The sequence below is a fragment of the Capra hircus genome, chromosome 22, assembly GCF_001704415.2.
Source record: "Capra hircus breed San Clemente chromosome 22, ASM170441v1, whole genome shotgun sequence".
Lineage (NCBI taxonomy): Eukaryota > Metazoa > Chordata > Mammalia > Artiodactyla > Bovidae > Capra > Capra hircus.
The window spans coordinates 59,393,962-59,407,407 of NC_030829.1; the positions used below are offsets into that span (position 1 = coordinate 59,393,962).

Here is a 13,446-nt window from a genome sequence, read left to right on the forward strand (position 1 = left end):
GGCCCAGGCCCAGCCAATGCAAGGACCAGCGTGCAGGGAACAGGTCTCAGGCCTTAACAGACTGGTCGGCTCCTGGGACGCCTGCCCAAATCTTATTCCAACCTGGATGGAGTAAATCTGAGGTTAAGTGAGAAGTTTAAAAGCAATTAATTTCGAATGATCACAGCTTTACCAAAAGCTGTGGCTATGGTTTCCTCTTGACTTTGATCATAACCTTCCAGTAAAACATTCGCCTCGCCAAAGCAGGCCTGCGTTATTTTCTATTCCTGGCACGACTAGAAAATATTCTTTGATTTAACATTTGATATGTTTTGTTCTCAAGGGCAAGCCCCATGAGAAGAAAAATGTACCCCAGCAGAATGAGATATGACTACCTGCTTCCATTTTTCTTCCCGGTTGGTTCCTGCTCAAATATTCTGCATTCATTTAAACTTGAGGCCACGTCTCTGACGTTATACGGCTCCCACACTGTCACCCAAAACCCAGCAAAGTCACCCGCTGGCCGGCGGCTGCTGCTGCAGGTGGAGCTTGACTTGGGTCTCCTAGAGACGTCGAGGGCTCTGGGCTTGGAAGAAGGGGTCCCACCCGGCACCGAGGAGCAGGGGACGAAAGCCAACGGATTCCAGGAGCCAAAGGAGCTAGAGCCGAGGAAGCGCCTCCACTCTCATCACCGCCTCAAACATGCCCCGGCGTTCGAGGACAAGCGTGAGATGCCGCGACTCAGCACAGCGAGTTTCTAGGCAGACCCACTGAAAGATTAGGGTGGAGAAAACAAGAAGTGTCTTTCTGTTTGGTTGGTTTCACATGAGGGGAACACCTGAACTCCTGGAGTGGCCAGGCCCTCCGTGTGGTACCTCTGCTTGGGCCACGCGGCCTGCTCGGCACTAAATGCAGACAGCCAACAAGCAGAGTCAAAACCTGGGGAAAATGCACGGTCATCCGCACACGAGCCTTCTCGTGGGTCCAGAGAGAGCGTCGCAGACAGGCTGCAGGCGTACTCCTGGAGAGAGCGGCTGAAGGCACCGTGCGGCTCCATGCTGTCCCGTGAGCTCGGAGACGTGGAAAAACAGAGAACGGAGGAAGCTTAAGCGTCATAAAGAATGCCCCCCCCCCCACCCCAGGCTGCAGAGACAGGCTCCCGGGGGCTGCCCACTGCCCTCCAAGGCCAGGAACCCCAGCCGCACGCGTAAGGCTCTGACAGCTCAGTAGCTCTGGCCAGGCAGGCCCAGAGCGGGGCAAGCCTGGCAGAAGCACCACTGAAGCAGGGGCATGGGGGGCCAGCGATCAGGGCGACAGTCGGGCACACAGTGGCCGTCCATTACCCACAGGCACGGGAGACAGGGAGACACCGCGCTGTTAATCCTGCAGCCACAGACGACTACAGATGGCCGAGCCCAGCCGCCAGCATTTGTCAGACCTCCTCCTTCCTGCCAGGGCAAGAGCGAGGATGGGTCCAAGTCCCTCACCCCCACTCAAGCCCCATCACTGAATCTTGCCGAAGTTCTAACTCTGAAAGATTTATACTCTAAAATGGATCAGAGGAAAATACCGCCCAGAAACACCATCGCAGGGGCCAGGGCGGATGGGAACCCTGTCCACTCACACTGAGACCCCCAGCGCTCCGGGGACTGGTCAGCACGGCTCGGAACGAGCTCTGACCCTCTGACCTGTGTTCTGCTCACTCTCTGCTCCGCTGTCAGTCCGCAGGGGGAGGACACCCTGCTGGTGACTTGTCACCATCCCTGGCAGCCTCGGGGCTGGCATGTGGCTTCATTCACCGGGTGCCTCCCACAGGCCTGGCTCTGGTCATGGCACCGAGAACACACTGGTGAGACAGACGCTACTCCCGCTCGCTCCCAGGGAGGACAGAGGCCTCAACAAGCAAGCACCACAAGCGCATCAGACCGCACGCAGGGCTCGCAGGCAACAACGGGACGCGAGGAAGGAGGCGTGCAGAGAGCCAGGGGCTCCAGGCCAGCGGGTCTGAGGGGGCCTATCTGAGGAGGGGACACTCAAGCTGAGACTTCAGTGAGAAGGCGTCAGATGGTCCGAGAGGAGGGAACAGCAGATGCCAGACGGGCCCGTCCAACAAGGAGCAGGCCAGTGTGTCGGGAGGGCGGGAGACAGGGACGAGGCTCGCGGCGGGCAGAGGCCAGACTGCGGTTCCCACGAGGGCAGCGAGCAACCTCAGGGCAGTCTCGAGGCTGAGAGCGGACCTGATCTGATGACCATCCATCCCTCGAGTGACGGATGAGCCGAGGGAGGAGGAGAGGGCAGGGAGGAAGGACAAGGTCCAGGACGCAGGAGTCCGGGGACAGAAGCCAGGACTCAGCCTCCGGAGCCGTCTCAAGAAGACCAAGACGTGCGAAGCCTCTGGGCCATGAGGATAACGCGGGGATTCACAGACCCAGGTCACAGGCAGCCGAGCGGCTTCCCACCCCTGTCCAGGGAACTCCAGCGTCCTCAGCGGAGAGCTGGGGCCGCACTCCCCCAACACGCCCCTTCACTCAGCATTGCTGCACAGACACCGGTTTGTAGCCACAGGCTGGCAGACCCTTGAACACCGTTCCCTTCCACTCAAAAGAAAAAGCCACTTTTTTCTACTTCCCCGAGGGGAAGGCGGGCATCTGATCTATTGAAGGAAGAAGAGCAGCAGCCTGGGGCCCATCGCCTCCATGTGCTCAGGTTTTGCATTAACACCGGTAAGAAGTGCTTCCGTCTCCTCTCCGGAACACAGGAAACTCTCAGACTGCCTGCAGCATGGACCGGTCGGGAGGTGACAAGGTGGAAGTATTTGACACTCATCATACAGCCGGGACCCCGTACGCCCAGTGAGGCCGTCCAGCAGCAGGCCAATGGAACCATCTGAACAATCCTCGCTCCCACATGTGCCCGTGGGCCCAGGGAGTGCCGTCAGAAGGAACAGGAGGACAAGACAGGTGGGCGATACCAGGGTCCTGGTCCACAGTGAGAAGGAGGGTCTCTGAGCTACACGCCCTTTGTGCCATGTGCTTGCATTAAAGCACTGTCTTTCTATATAAAAGGGACATGTTTTAAAGCCCTGTCCGTGGAGTCCAGTGCACTGAAATGGGTGTGAAAAGGTAACTCCTCAGAGGTACTCTAGCAACTTCCTCTGCAGGGACGGGAGGGGTAAGTAGGGGTCTTCTACCTGGTCTGTGATGTTCTGTTTTTTCAAGAGTAGAATGTACTCGTGTACTACGAGTACTGTTAAAATTAATGAAACGGTACATCACAGGAGGGCATCTGAGAAGCACCCACCAAGACCCTCTGCCCAGGCATGTCTGTTCTAGGGGCTCTCCTTACGGACACACAAGCACACCCACCAAAGACGTCTGTTCCAGAAAACTCACTGAAGAAGCATCGTGAGCAAAAATGGTAAAGGACACAAACGTCCATCGTTAAGACATTAAGAAAATGCTGGCGCCAGGGCGCAACGGATTTCCACGTGATGCTGAAAAACAGTGATGTGTTGTGGTGGGTGTGTGCCTAGTTGCTCAGTCATGTCCGACTCTTTGAGACCCCACGGACTGTAGCCCACCAGGTTCCTCTGTCCGCGGGATTCTCCAGGCAGGAACACTGGAGCGGGTGCTGCTTTACTACAGGGGCGGCAGCTTGGAGGGTCCAGTGGAACAGTGCCTGCGGTGTTACCAGCTTGTTTGCAAAAACAGAAAAGGAAGAAAAAGAAGAGGAGGAGGAGACGTAGACACAGGCGCCCCGTCTCCACGTGGAGCCCGGAAACGGCGCGGGAGCGCGCGACGGGGCCCAGGGGACGGCGAGCGGACGCGCTCCGGGCCCCGTGCGGGTCTCTGAGCTTCCGCAACTCGCGCTGCGAGCGAGTGGGCGAGTGTTGCCACGCACACACGCGGCGAAGAGGCCCGACACGCTCGGCGTCGCCGGGGCGCCCCCCGCCCCCGGCCCGCGGCCCCCGGCGCGCTCACCGCCGATGATGGTCCGGATGAGGGACGCGTGGCCCGGGCAGTCGACCAGCGTGACCTGCAGCCGCGGCTCGGGCCCGGGCCCGCGCTGCGCCGCCGGCGCCGGCCGCAGGTGCGCGGGCAGCGGCACGCAGAAGCACGAGAAGCCCAGGTCGAGCGTGATGCCGCGCTCGCGGCTCTGCGGCTGCTTGTCGAAGGCGGCGGTGGAGGCCGTGGTGCTGAGCGCGCGCGCCAGCGCCGTCTTGCCGCTGTCGATGTGGCCCAGGACGCCCACGTTCACGTTCACCCGCCGGCCCGCCATGCCGCCGCCGGTCCTCCCGCTAAGCCGGCCCGGCCGCCGCCCGCGCCCGGCTCGCGCGTTCCGCCGCCGCAGCTTCCGGCCCCGGCCCGCCCGCCGCGGCGCCGGGGAGCCGGGGCCGCCGGGGCGCCGGACGGGGAGCCAGCGCCGCGTGTCCGCGCGCGTCCCGGGCCGGGCCCGCGGCGCTCACGCTCTGGCAGGGCCGCCCACAGGAAAGGGGTGGCCCACGGTCAGCGGCTCGGACCTCACTTCCAAATGCCTGCCTGGGCCCGGCGGGTGGCTCTCAGGAGAGATCGGCAGCGTTTGCAGCGCCCAGAGGGGCCCTGCACGGACGGGCTGCCGCTGCTCAGCTTCAGCCAAGCGGGGACAGCCCCGCCTGTCAAGAGTGTTTCTGTATGAAATCCCAGGAACATTTGCCTGGTGAACCCCTGATGCCTGGGGCTGTGGGCTGCAGCCATGACCTGGCCGGACTTACACCCAAACGCTCACCGGCGGCAGGGCTGCGGCTTTAGGCCAGGTGCTCCTGTCTCCAGTCCCGCCGCAGCCGGCTCACACGCCACTCCTTCCCCAGCAGTGGGCCTCGGGGTGGGGCCTGAGCCCCGTGGGGGAGTCCAGCCCCATCTCCACAAGCGCCAAGGAGATGGCAGCTCTGGGTTGTCTGAAAGTCGGCCAGCTTAAGACTGTATCCTGGGGGCGGCATGCCTGGGCACCAGCAGGGAAGCACAGAGCTCTGCCTTGGCAGGTGTGCCCGGAGGCGTGTGAGGGACACCCTGCAGGAACTGGAGCGCCGCTGCCAGCAAGACGCAGGTCCCGTCACGCCTGCCTCTCTGCCCTTTGTCTCTGCTGGCTTCTACCCCAGGGAAGCCACTTTGCTTTAGACCAGCCTGGTGCTCTGGTGCTCGCCCCTGTCCCAGTGAGCTGAGGACCCTTGCATATCTTTGCTTGCCCCCAGGAGAGCATGTGCAAACTGTTTCTTGAGTGGAGCCACTGCCAGACCTCCAGCCCACAAAGACACCGTCCTCTGCCACAAACTCCTGAGTCCCAGGCTGGGTTCCAAGGCTGGGCCCAGTCCCTGGGAAATGATTGACAGGGAACGGCCTGCAGAACTGCGATTATTTGGGATTTCTTCTTAATGTTAATGCAATGCGGGTTCCTTTCTGTTCTTTTAATGCTATTTTGTATTAAGGTAGTTCAAAGTTCTTTACAAACAGCTAGTAATTAATTCAATTTCATTAAGACCAATTAATCCAGGATTAATTATAAATTTACCCAGAGGAAGTTATTATACTTTGCTCTTTGATTTGAGTTTTGGCTTTAAAGACTCTTCTAGGAGTGAAATGGAAATCTCCGTCTTCTCTGAGGCTATCCACCTTGCCAGTGACTGTATTAACCATGTACCTTCCTCGGCGTGCCCCATACTGACCTCGGATCAGGTTGTCACCAGGCCACCACTGTGCTCCATGGCACCGCCAGTGCTGAGCAGCTCTGATAGTGCCCCCTGAGCTGCAGGGCGGGAGCTGACGTCCCGGCGAGAATTGGTCCCCACAAGCTGGAATCATGCCCCGTGGCCCCACCCGCCTCCCACCCCATTTCTTCCACCTGAATATGGATACAAGCTCTTTAAGGTCTGCAGGGGTCAGCGGCCTCTCCCTCCTCAACTGTCCTCAGAGGCATCACGCTCTTCTCCTCCGGGTCACCATGGGGGCTGACCCCACTCTAGCTCCAGGGATGGACCTGAGACTCAGGTCCTTTCAGTAGCCATGGCCACTGGTTCGGCAGTGTGTGACCCAAGTTAGCACAATTGGAGAAAAACCGGAAATCTTTTTCCAGGACAAGCAGTACAAAAGTATGCTGCTCTCTGATACGGACTAAAACCTGTGGAAATCATCTGGGCTGTGACGGGACCCCTGCGGGGGGAGGCTGGCCGTGCAGAACAGTGACCTCCAAAGATGTCCACGTCTTAGAACCTGTGACAGTGTTGGCCTGCACAGTAACAAGACCTGGTGGATGTGACTCGGTTAAAGATCCTGAGATGAGGTTGAGGAGTGAGGCTTATCCCAGATTATCCCGTGGGCCCTGGGAGAGAGGAGGGAGGAAAGGAACCAGAGACGGAGAAATAAGAAGACGTCGCTGGCCGTTACTGTCTTTACAGGTGGAAGCAGGACCTGAGTCCAGGAGCTGGGCAGGCTGTAGAAGCTGGAAAACCCAGCCTGTGGGAGCTCCCCGGAGCCTCCAGAAAGGAACCCCGCCTGCCCACACCTGGATTTACCCCAGTGAGGCCTGTTTTGGACACTGATGGGCAGAACTGTAACAGAACACGTGGGAGTTGCCTCATGACACAGTTTGTAGGAATTGGTTACTGCAGGCATAGTAAATGAATACAGACATTTAACTAGACTGTGGAATCTATTTTCACATTTATTAAGTTAGGGAATGGCTCATAATTCCCTCCCACCTGGTCAGAGGATCACAGTCTGATACACCAGAAACAGCCCGACGGCCTGTCCTCTGGTCAGACCACGCTCCCCTGACCTCTGACCCCGCTGCCACGTGACACCGTGGGACGGGGGTGCAGCCAGAGCCCTGGGGACCCGCAGCCTTCAGCTGTTCCCCCGCCGCAGTGGGGCATGTCTGCTGGCATGGAGAGAGGCCCCAGCAGAGAAGGCTGGCTGACCTGACCCCAGCCCCAGCCCCGCTTTCTGCCTCAGGCTGCACAGCAATTCCCAGGAGAGTCCTCGGGGCAAAGCCGGGCAGGACGACTGGAAGGCAGCGCACACAGCGGGCAGGAGCGGGCAGGCGGCAGGGGCAAGCCTGGGCCTCTGGGCTGCGAGCGCGAATGCCACTTTCTGCGCCGCTTCCAGCTCAGGCCCGGGGCCAGGCCCTCACTGAACTCTCCTGACAGCCCTCGGTGGTGCTGCTGGGGCTAGTCCCCGGCAGAGGGAGGAGGGCCGCGAGAGGAGGCTTGCTCAGCCTCCGCTCCCTGCCAGCCGACCCCCGTTTCATGCCAGCTGTCTCCAAACCCAGTGCCATGAGCCGCCTTCACCATTCACGCAAGATCCAGGCAGACACAGCTTTAAGGCTGACTTAAATAAAAGTATTTCCCCATATACGGAAAAACACTATCACTTTCCACAAATAGCTGGGACCCACAAAAGTCTCAATAAAAAGTGAGACTAGCAAGTATTAAAAACGGAGAGTCACACTCCACCCCCTAAGATTCACGGAATTAGAATTAAAAAGGCGCAGGAATTCCCTGGCCAGACAATGGTTACGACGTGGGCTTTTACTGCGGTGAACCGGGATTTAATCCCTGGTCAGGGATCACGGTTCGGTCCAAGCTGTGCAGCCAAAAAAAAAAAGGGTTAAAAAAAAAAGGGTTAAGAAGGCAGTAACGTTCTCACTATGTGGATCAACGTTACTTGGCTGTGTTCTTTGCACCACTTCCAAGGTGCCAGCATAATCATCTTCCCTTCTGCCCCCAGAAATCAACCTGGAGATGAAATAACAAGTGTACCAGTGCGCCTGGCCACAGTCGGAAAGGGAGGTCATTCCAAATGCTGACGAGAATGCGGGAATATGAGACCAGAGATGAAGCCAGGTAGCTTACAAGGGGGCCTCCCTCAACAGGGACTTTCTCTGGCTTTGAGCGTGACTGGTTTGGATCTTGGGGGTCATGGCTCTGAAGTGCACCCCAGACCCTGGGGATTATATTGCTTACAATCATCATCACAATCTTCACAGTGCATTGTATTCTCTCAAAAGCTTTAAATGCACGTTCGCAGCCACTAGCCACCAAGCAAATGATCTCCCTGAGACAGAAGCGTCAGAAAAAGAATGAATTACTGAGGTAAAGAATGTGAACCCGACGTCGTGAGCTGTGAGCACCGCAGAGGTTCAGGGGAAGCTGCAAGGGCTCCAGAGCGGTGGCTGGGAGTAGCGCTAAGGCCTTAAATTTCCATCGCATCTCTCAGGCTGAGAATCGGTCAGGAGGAGGAAATTAAGAAACAACACAACAGGCCCCAAGTACAGTCGCTTCTGCTAAGCCCAAAGTCACCAAAACCTAATTACAGTTTCAGCTTTCCCCTGCGAGTGGCCGTGGCCCCCTTGCTCGCACGCTGAGGCTTATTTCTGGACGCTCCGTTTTATCCCGTAGGCCTGCGTCTGTCCTCATGCCGCTGCTTCACTGTTTGATGGGCCGTTATTAAATGTTCTATCAGTTGAGGACATGCTCTGAGCGCTCAGCTGAGGCTGGAGAACATGATGGGCGCGTGGCTCCACAGACTGCTGTATACTCAGCAGTCTTCTCAAGGTGTGGAGAAGGCAGAGGCAGGCTTGACCTGGACTTGGGGGTTCAAAGGTCAGATGTGAAAGACTTCAAAGCAAAGAGGGAGCAGAAGTGTTGGAAACCAAGAGGCTGAGATGATTCGGCCTGGATGAAGACATGAGGGGTCAAGGGACAGGCGCTGAAAGAGCAAGGGTCAGGGGGTTGGCGTGAGAGGGTGGGCCAGCCGGCAGGCAGGCGGGCCAGGGCCCGCACAGCACAGGCCGGGGCGCGGCGTCCGCCCCGGACCTTGCCTGTGTCACTCTCAGGCCCATGGAGGGGGCCCTAACTCAAGCTCTTAGGCCCCAGGGTCTGCCCTGCTCACCCTGCAAGTGGGGCAAGCTGGCTGGGGCTGGGGACGTAAAGGACTGCCTCAGGGGTCTCTGCCAGCTGACCTGTCCTCTGTGCAGGCTCCACCCTCAGGTGGAGCCTTCCCATGAAGCGGAAAAGATGACGCGGAGACCCAGGACCAAGGCTCTTTCCTGTTATTTCCCGTAAAGGTGCAGGACTAAGTGTCACTGGACTGTCCGCTCACATTTCTGAACCAATCACTATTCTGGGGACGAGAGGACACTGATCGGCCAGGCCAAGGTCCCGTGTCCATCCCGGAAACGAAGCTGAGGGAGGGCCAACCCATTTAAGCCATGTGGTGCCCAGAGGGGGAAGGGTGGTTCTCTACAGAAAATGAGAGTGAGGGGGGTCAGGAGGTAAGAAGGGTGCTGGGCAGGCATGATAATCAAGTCTACTGCTGTGGCCTCACTGACCTTCACGCACCTTGGAGCCTGGCCTGCTACATCATCTTCTGCTGAAACAGAAGGAACTGCCTGACTCTGCGGCCAGGTCCAGTTTCTTTGCACGCTGGACCTGCCGTCTACGCCTGGAAAGGCATTTGCTCAATTTGTGATTTTGGACAAACTCCATCCTCCTTTAGGGCCTCAGTTTCCGCACCTGTAAAAAGAGAATGCTGGGTCAGATCAGATTTCTGAACCCTTCTTTAGCAGGAAAAAAAAATGCAACCGCTCTGGTGGAAGAGGAGGTGGGGGACAACAGTTTCCATTCACTGACAGAAACCATTACCAAGTCCAGCTAAGATCCAGAGTGTAAAATACACGCAGCAAAACTGCCTGACTCCATGTGAACGTGGGGGTCCAAACCGGGCAGAAGCCTTAGCTATGAGCCAGACACTGACGCTGAAATGACGGACAGCAGCGACCAGGTCTGCGCTTTCACAATGCCTGCAGTTTAGTGGGAGAGACTGACCCGGACCCGACAGTCATGCAAGTAACTGGAAACCTAGACTCAGAAGTGATGACGGAGAAGCACAAGGAGAGATGAGAGTCAGCAACCACTGCAGCACGATGTGGCTTCAGGCCTCTCAGCCCTGGTCCAGAAAGGCTCCCCTGAGCTCTGGGCAAGTCCCTCGTTTCTCTGGACCTGAGTCCACTTACCTGCGACATGGCAAAGCACCATCTTCTCCTAAGGACGTTAGCCTGCCATCAGGGTTCCGTGTGGGCATTACCATATCATCTCCTGGTGCCTTCCTAGGCTCTCCAGCTGTTTCAGGTGGCCTGCTCGGGGCTTGCACACCTCACCATCGCAAGCTTCCCAACTAAGGACTAAGCTTGTTAAGGCTGCAGACTTTGTACTTAAGCCTGCATCGTGGAGTGTCCGGCTCAGAGCAGGTGCAAACCAATGTTTATTGAACGGATGGGTGGATGGGAAGAGCACACTGTTCCAGGCAGCGCTGACATTTTCATGGAACGGACAGGACGCAGCCGCGGGATGACCGTCCAATCCGAGGGCTGGGATGAGGGTCCCACAGGCTGCCGTGCCTTAAGTGCTCAGCAGAAATTCCAACTGCTGATTGCTTGCTGCGCGCTCTTGGGTGAGTTGCGGGGCCTCTTTGCGCCCGCATCTTCATCGGGACTAGGAATTACACTAAGCGTCACCCACAGCCAACTTAATCTAAGTAAAGAGAGAGGTGGAGGCGAGGGGACGCAGAGGACAGGCCCCCTGAGCACGGCCTCCCCGAAGACGGCGGGAGGAGTGGCTGTCAGAAAGCTGCTCAGCCGGCGCAGGTCGAAGCTTGAGTTCTAAACCTGTCTGTTCGTCTCCGACACCGAGGTCGAACTTGAGCTCCGCAGAGCGGTATCGGTTCGAACGCGCTCACGGACCGGAAGGCCCGTTGAAGAGCGGGACGCGCGCCCCCAGTGAGCCGCAGCGCCGCCCGGCTAGTCCCTACCCAGGAAGGAAGCGCCGGCCGCGGGGGAAGCCAACCGTGGGACACCGCCGGAAGCTGGTGGGCGGGCCCTACCGGCAGCCTCGACGGGCGCAGCCAGGAGCCAATGGAGCGCGGAGGCGTTCCCGCCGCGGCCAATGGGACGCCGACCTAGGCGGGACCAACCGCCTGGTAACGGCCTCGTGGTGACGGGGTGCGCGCTGCCGGGGCTGTGCGGGCTCGGGGGCTGCGGTTGTCAGGATGAAGATCGAGGAGGTGAAGAGCACCACGAAGACTCAGCGTATTGCCTCCCACAGCCATGTGAAGGGGCTGGGGCTGGACGAGAGCGGCCTGGCCAAGCAGGCGGCCTCGGGCCTCGTGGGCCAGGAGAACGCGCGTGAGGTGTGGCGGCGGGCGGCGGGGCCGGGGCTGCGGCGGGGCTGCGGCGGGCCTGGCGGGGCTGCGGCGGGCCTGGCGGGGGCTGAGGCGGGCGCTGAGGAGGGCCTGGCGGGGCTGCGGCGGCGCCTGGCGGGGCGGCGGGGCCGGGGGCTGCGGCGGGGCTGAGGCGGGGCTGAGGCGGGCCTGGCGGGGCTGAGGCGGGGCTGCGGCGGGCCTGGCGGGGCGGCGGGGCCGGGGGCTGAGGCGGGCGCTGAGGCGGGCCTGGCGGGGCTGCGGCGGGCCTGGCGGGGCCGGGCCTGGCGGGGCTGCGGCGGGCCTGGCGGGGCTGCGGCGGGGTCGGGGGCTGCGGCGGGCCTGGCGGGGCTGCGGCGGGGTCGGGGGCTGCGGCGGGCCTGGCGGGGCGGGGCGGAACCCTGCTCTCCCTGACCGCGCGTTTCGGACACAATGTTTAAACCGCCAAACGGGAGTGTTAGACTTCGGGGACGGGCTCTGGGGGGTTTCTGAGAGCGCATTGCGAGGCCCTGGGATTTTAAAGCCGGAAAGTGGCCAGCCTCGGCAGGTGACGGGTACCGAGTCCTTTTTGACCATTCCACTTAGAGCCCGTATCTACCGAGGGATGGCGGTGCCCGGTCCTTTCACCTACATTGTTATCACAGAACTATTCAGGCTCTCTTTTTTTTTTTTTTAATTGTTGCTTTTTTGTAGGTGAAAAAATTCAGGGTGAGAGACCTGTCCACTCAGTCCACTGGCGACTCAGTTTAGTAACACTGGAGTTTGTGCCTGTGTTTCTGACTCCTGAGACAGTGCTGTCTGTGTAGCAGTCCCCCTCAGCCCGTTGCCAGGACCTCTGCTGTGGCTCAGCAGCTCTCTCAGTCCAGGTCAAGACTCTTGCCCTCTAGCCTAACTGTGCTAAGAAAGGGCCAAAGAGAAGCCTCCATTCTGGACACCATGCTTGTAGAGGGGAAACTGTGGCAGGATTAAGGTGACTAGCTTCTCTTTATCCAGCCTCAGCTGTCTGAGAGGCTGTCACTGCAAATAGTCCTTGCGTGATTTCCATGTGCTAAGCAGCCCCGTTTCCATCGTCCTATCGTCCCCTCCATCCTTAGACTGTCCCTCTCTGCTTTTTTATGACTCTCTTCTGACGTACCACAAAACTGAAAGAGCTGTGTACCTGTGTGCCCGGGTTCTACAAGCGACATTTTACGCCGTTGCTTGTCTTCTGTCTGTTCATTTAGCCCTCCAGCAGGCTGCCTTTGCATGTCAGACATTAGTATACTTCACCGTAAATCCGTTAGCATTCGGGCCTCGATGTTACGAATTCTGTTTTCGGATGAGAAAATTGTGTTTCACAGAGATCAGGTTATGGGTCTCAGATTACTCAGCTGGTGCTTGGCAGAGCTAGGCAAGGCAAGCTGACTCCAGAATCCATGCTGTTAACTCAGCTGCTATGTGCCTCCATCTGAATATGAGCTTCCCAAGGATAGAGACCGGGTGGTGGTAAATATCCAGAACCTGGCTTATTATAGGGACTCAGAATTTATGTGCTGATTTATTAGTCATCCCACCGCTGCCGCCAGGTCCTTGTTTGGGTCTGGTCACATCACCAGCCTCCTTGGTGTTTAATAGGCTCACCTGAAAAATGAGAGTTACAGTTTTCTAAAGGCCCTTCCAGTTCATACTTTTTAAATCTTGGAATTCACTGGAAGAAGCTCACTGGAGAGAAGGAACCTAAATGGAAGAATATTAACGGGAAGAGGGAGTGTGTGAGTAAGAGCACACAGACAAGGCTTGAAAAGTCTTCCTCCTCTTTGAATCGCCCAGAGCTCCAGTGCTGAGGGTTATGAATGGTATCAGAGGTCACTGTGGAAGGACCTCAGAGGCTCCTTTATCTTTTTGAAAATGCGATCTCGGAAGAATCTCTTCTGGGCTGTGTAAGTGTGCCGTGCTCTCCCAGCTGAGCCAGAAATGGGGTGGAGCACATCCACATGGTTTCCTTGAACCTGTGTTTTGAGGGGCTGTCTAAGTGTGAGAGCAAGATACATCTCCACAGTCCATGGGGAAAAGAGAGAGAAGAGTTAGGTGTGTTCACAAGACATTGTCAGCAAGGTGCTGTCCAGGGAGAAAAGCTGTGACCTGCCTTGAGACAAATGGAATGCACCTCGGAGAGAGGTGTGCTTTGAATCGTGTAAGGGATCTTGTGTAGTCTCAAGATACAGGAGTTCAGGGAGTGCGACTTTCTCAGCCTTGCTCCAGA

General features: G+C 58.1%; 2 protein-coding genes and 1 long non-coding RNA gene across 5 annotated transcripts in view; 1 reads left to right on the top strand and 2 right to left on the bottom strand.

The window, feature by feature from the left end:
* Positions 1-4,845, bottom strand: part of EEFSEC (eukaryotic elongation factor, selenocysteine-tRNA specific) — a 112,984-nt gene extending 108,139 nt beyond the window's left edge. The window contains exon 1 of one of the 3 annotated variants that reach the window (XM_018038244.1): positions 4,744-4,845. Coding sequence is in view for 1 of the 3 variants with exons in the window: in XM_018038243.1 (XP_017893732.1) it covers positions 3,960-4,257 (298 nt within the window). In the remaining 2 variants the exon portion in view is untranslated. Of the gene's footprint in view, positions 1-3,959; positions 4,286-4,729 lie in introns of those variants that run through there. The other 2 variants (XM_018038245.1, XM_018038243.1) reach the window with 2 other exon arrangements.
* On the bottom strand, positions 6,660-10,825 carry LOC108633355. The gene is made up of 2 exons (XR_001917006.1): positions 10,024-10,825; positions 6,660-9,523 (listed from the first exon to the last, which is right to left on the bottom strand). It is a non-coding gene; the product is annotated as an uncharacterized LOC108633355 (long non-coding RNA).
* RUVBL1 (RuvB like AAA ATPase 1) overlaps positions 10,975-13,446 on the top strand; it is a 30,951-nt gene continuing 28,479 nt past the window's right edge. The window contains exon 1 of the mRNA XM_018038237.1: positions 10,975-11,195. Coding sequence (XP_017893726.1) covers positions 11,055-11,195 — 141 coding nt within the window. The 5' untranslated portion in view covers positions 10,975-11,054. The remainder of the gene's footprint in view (positions 11,196-13,446) is intronic.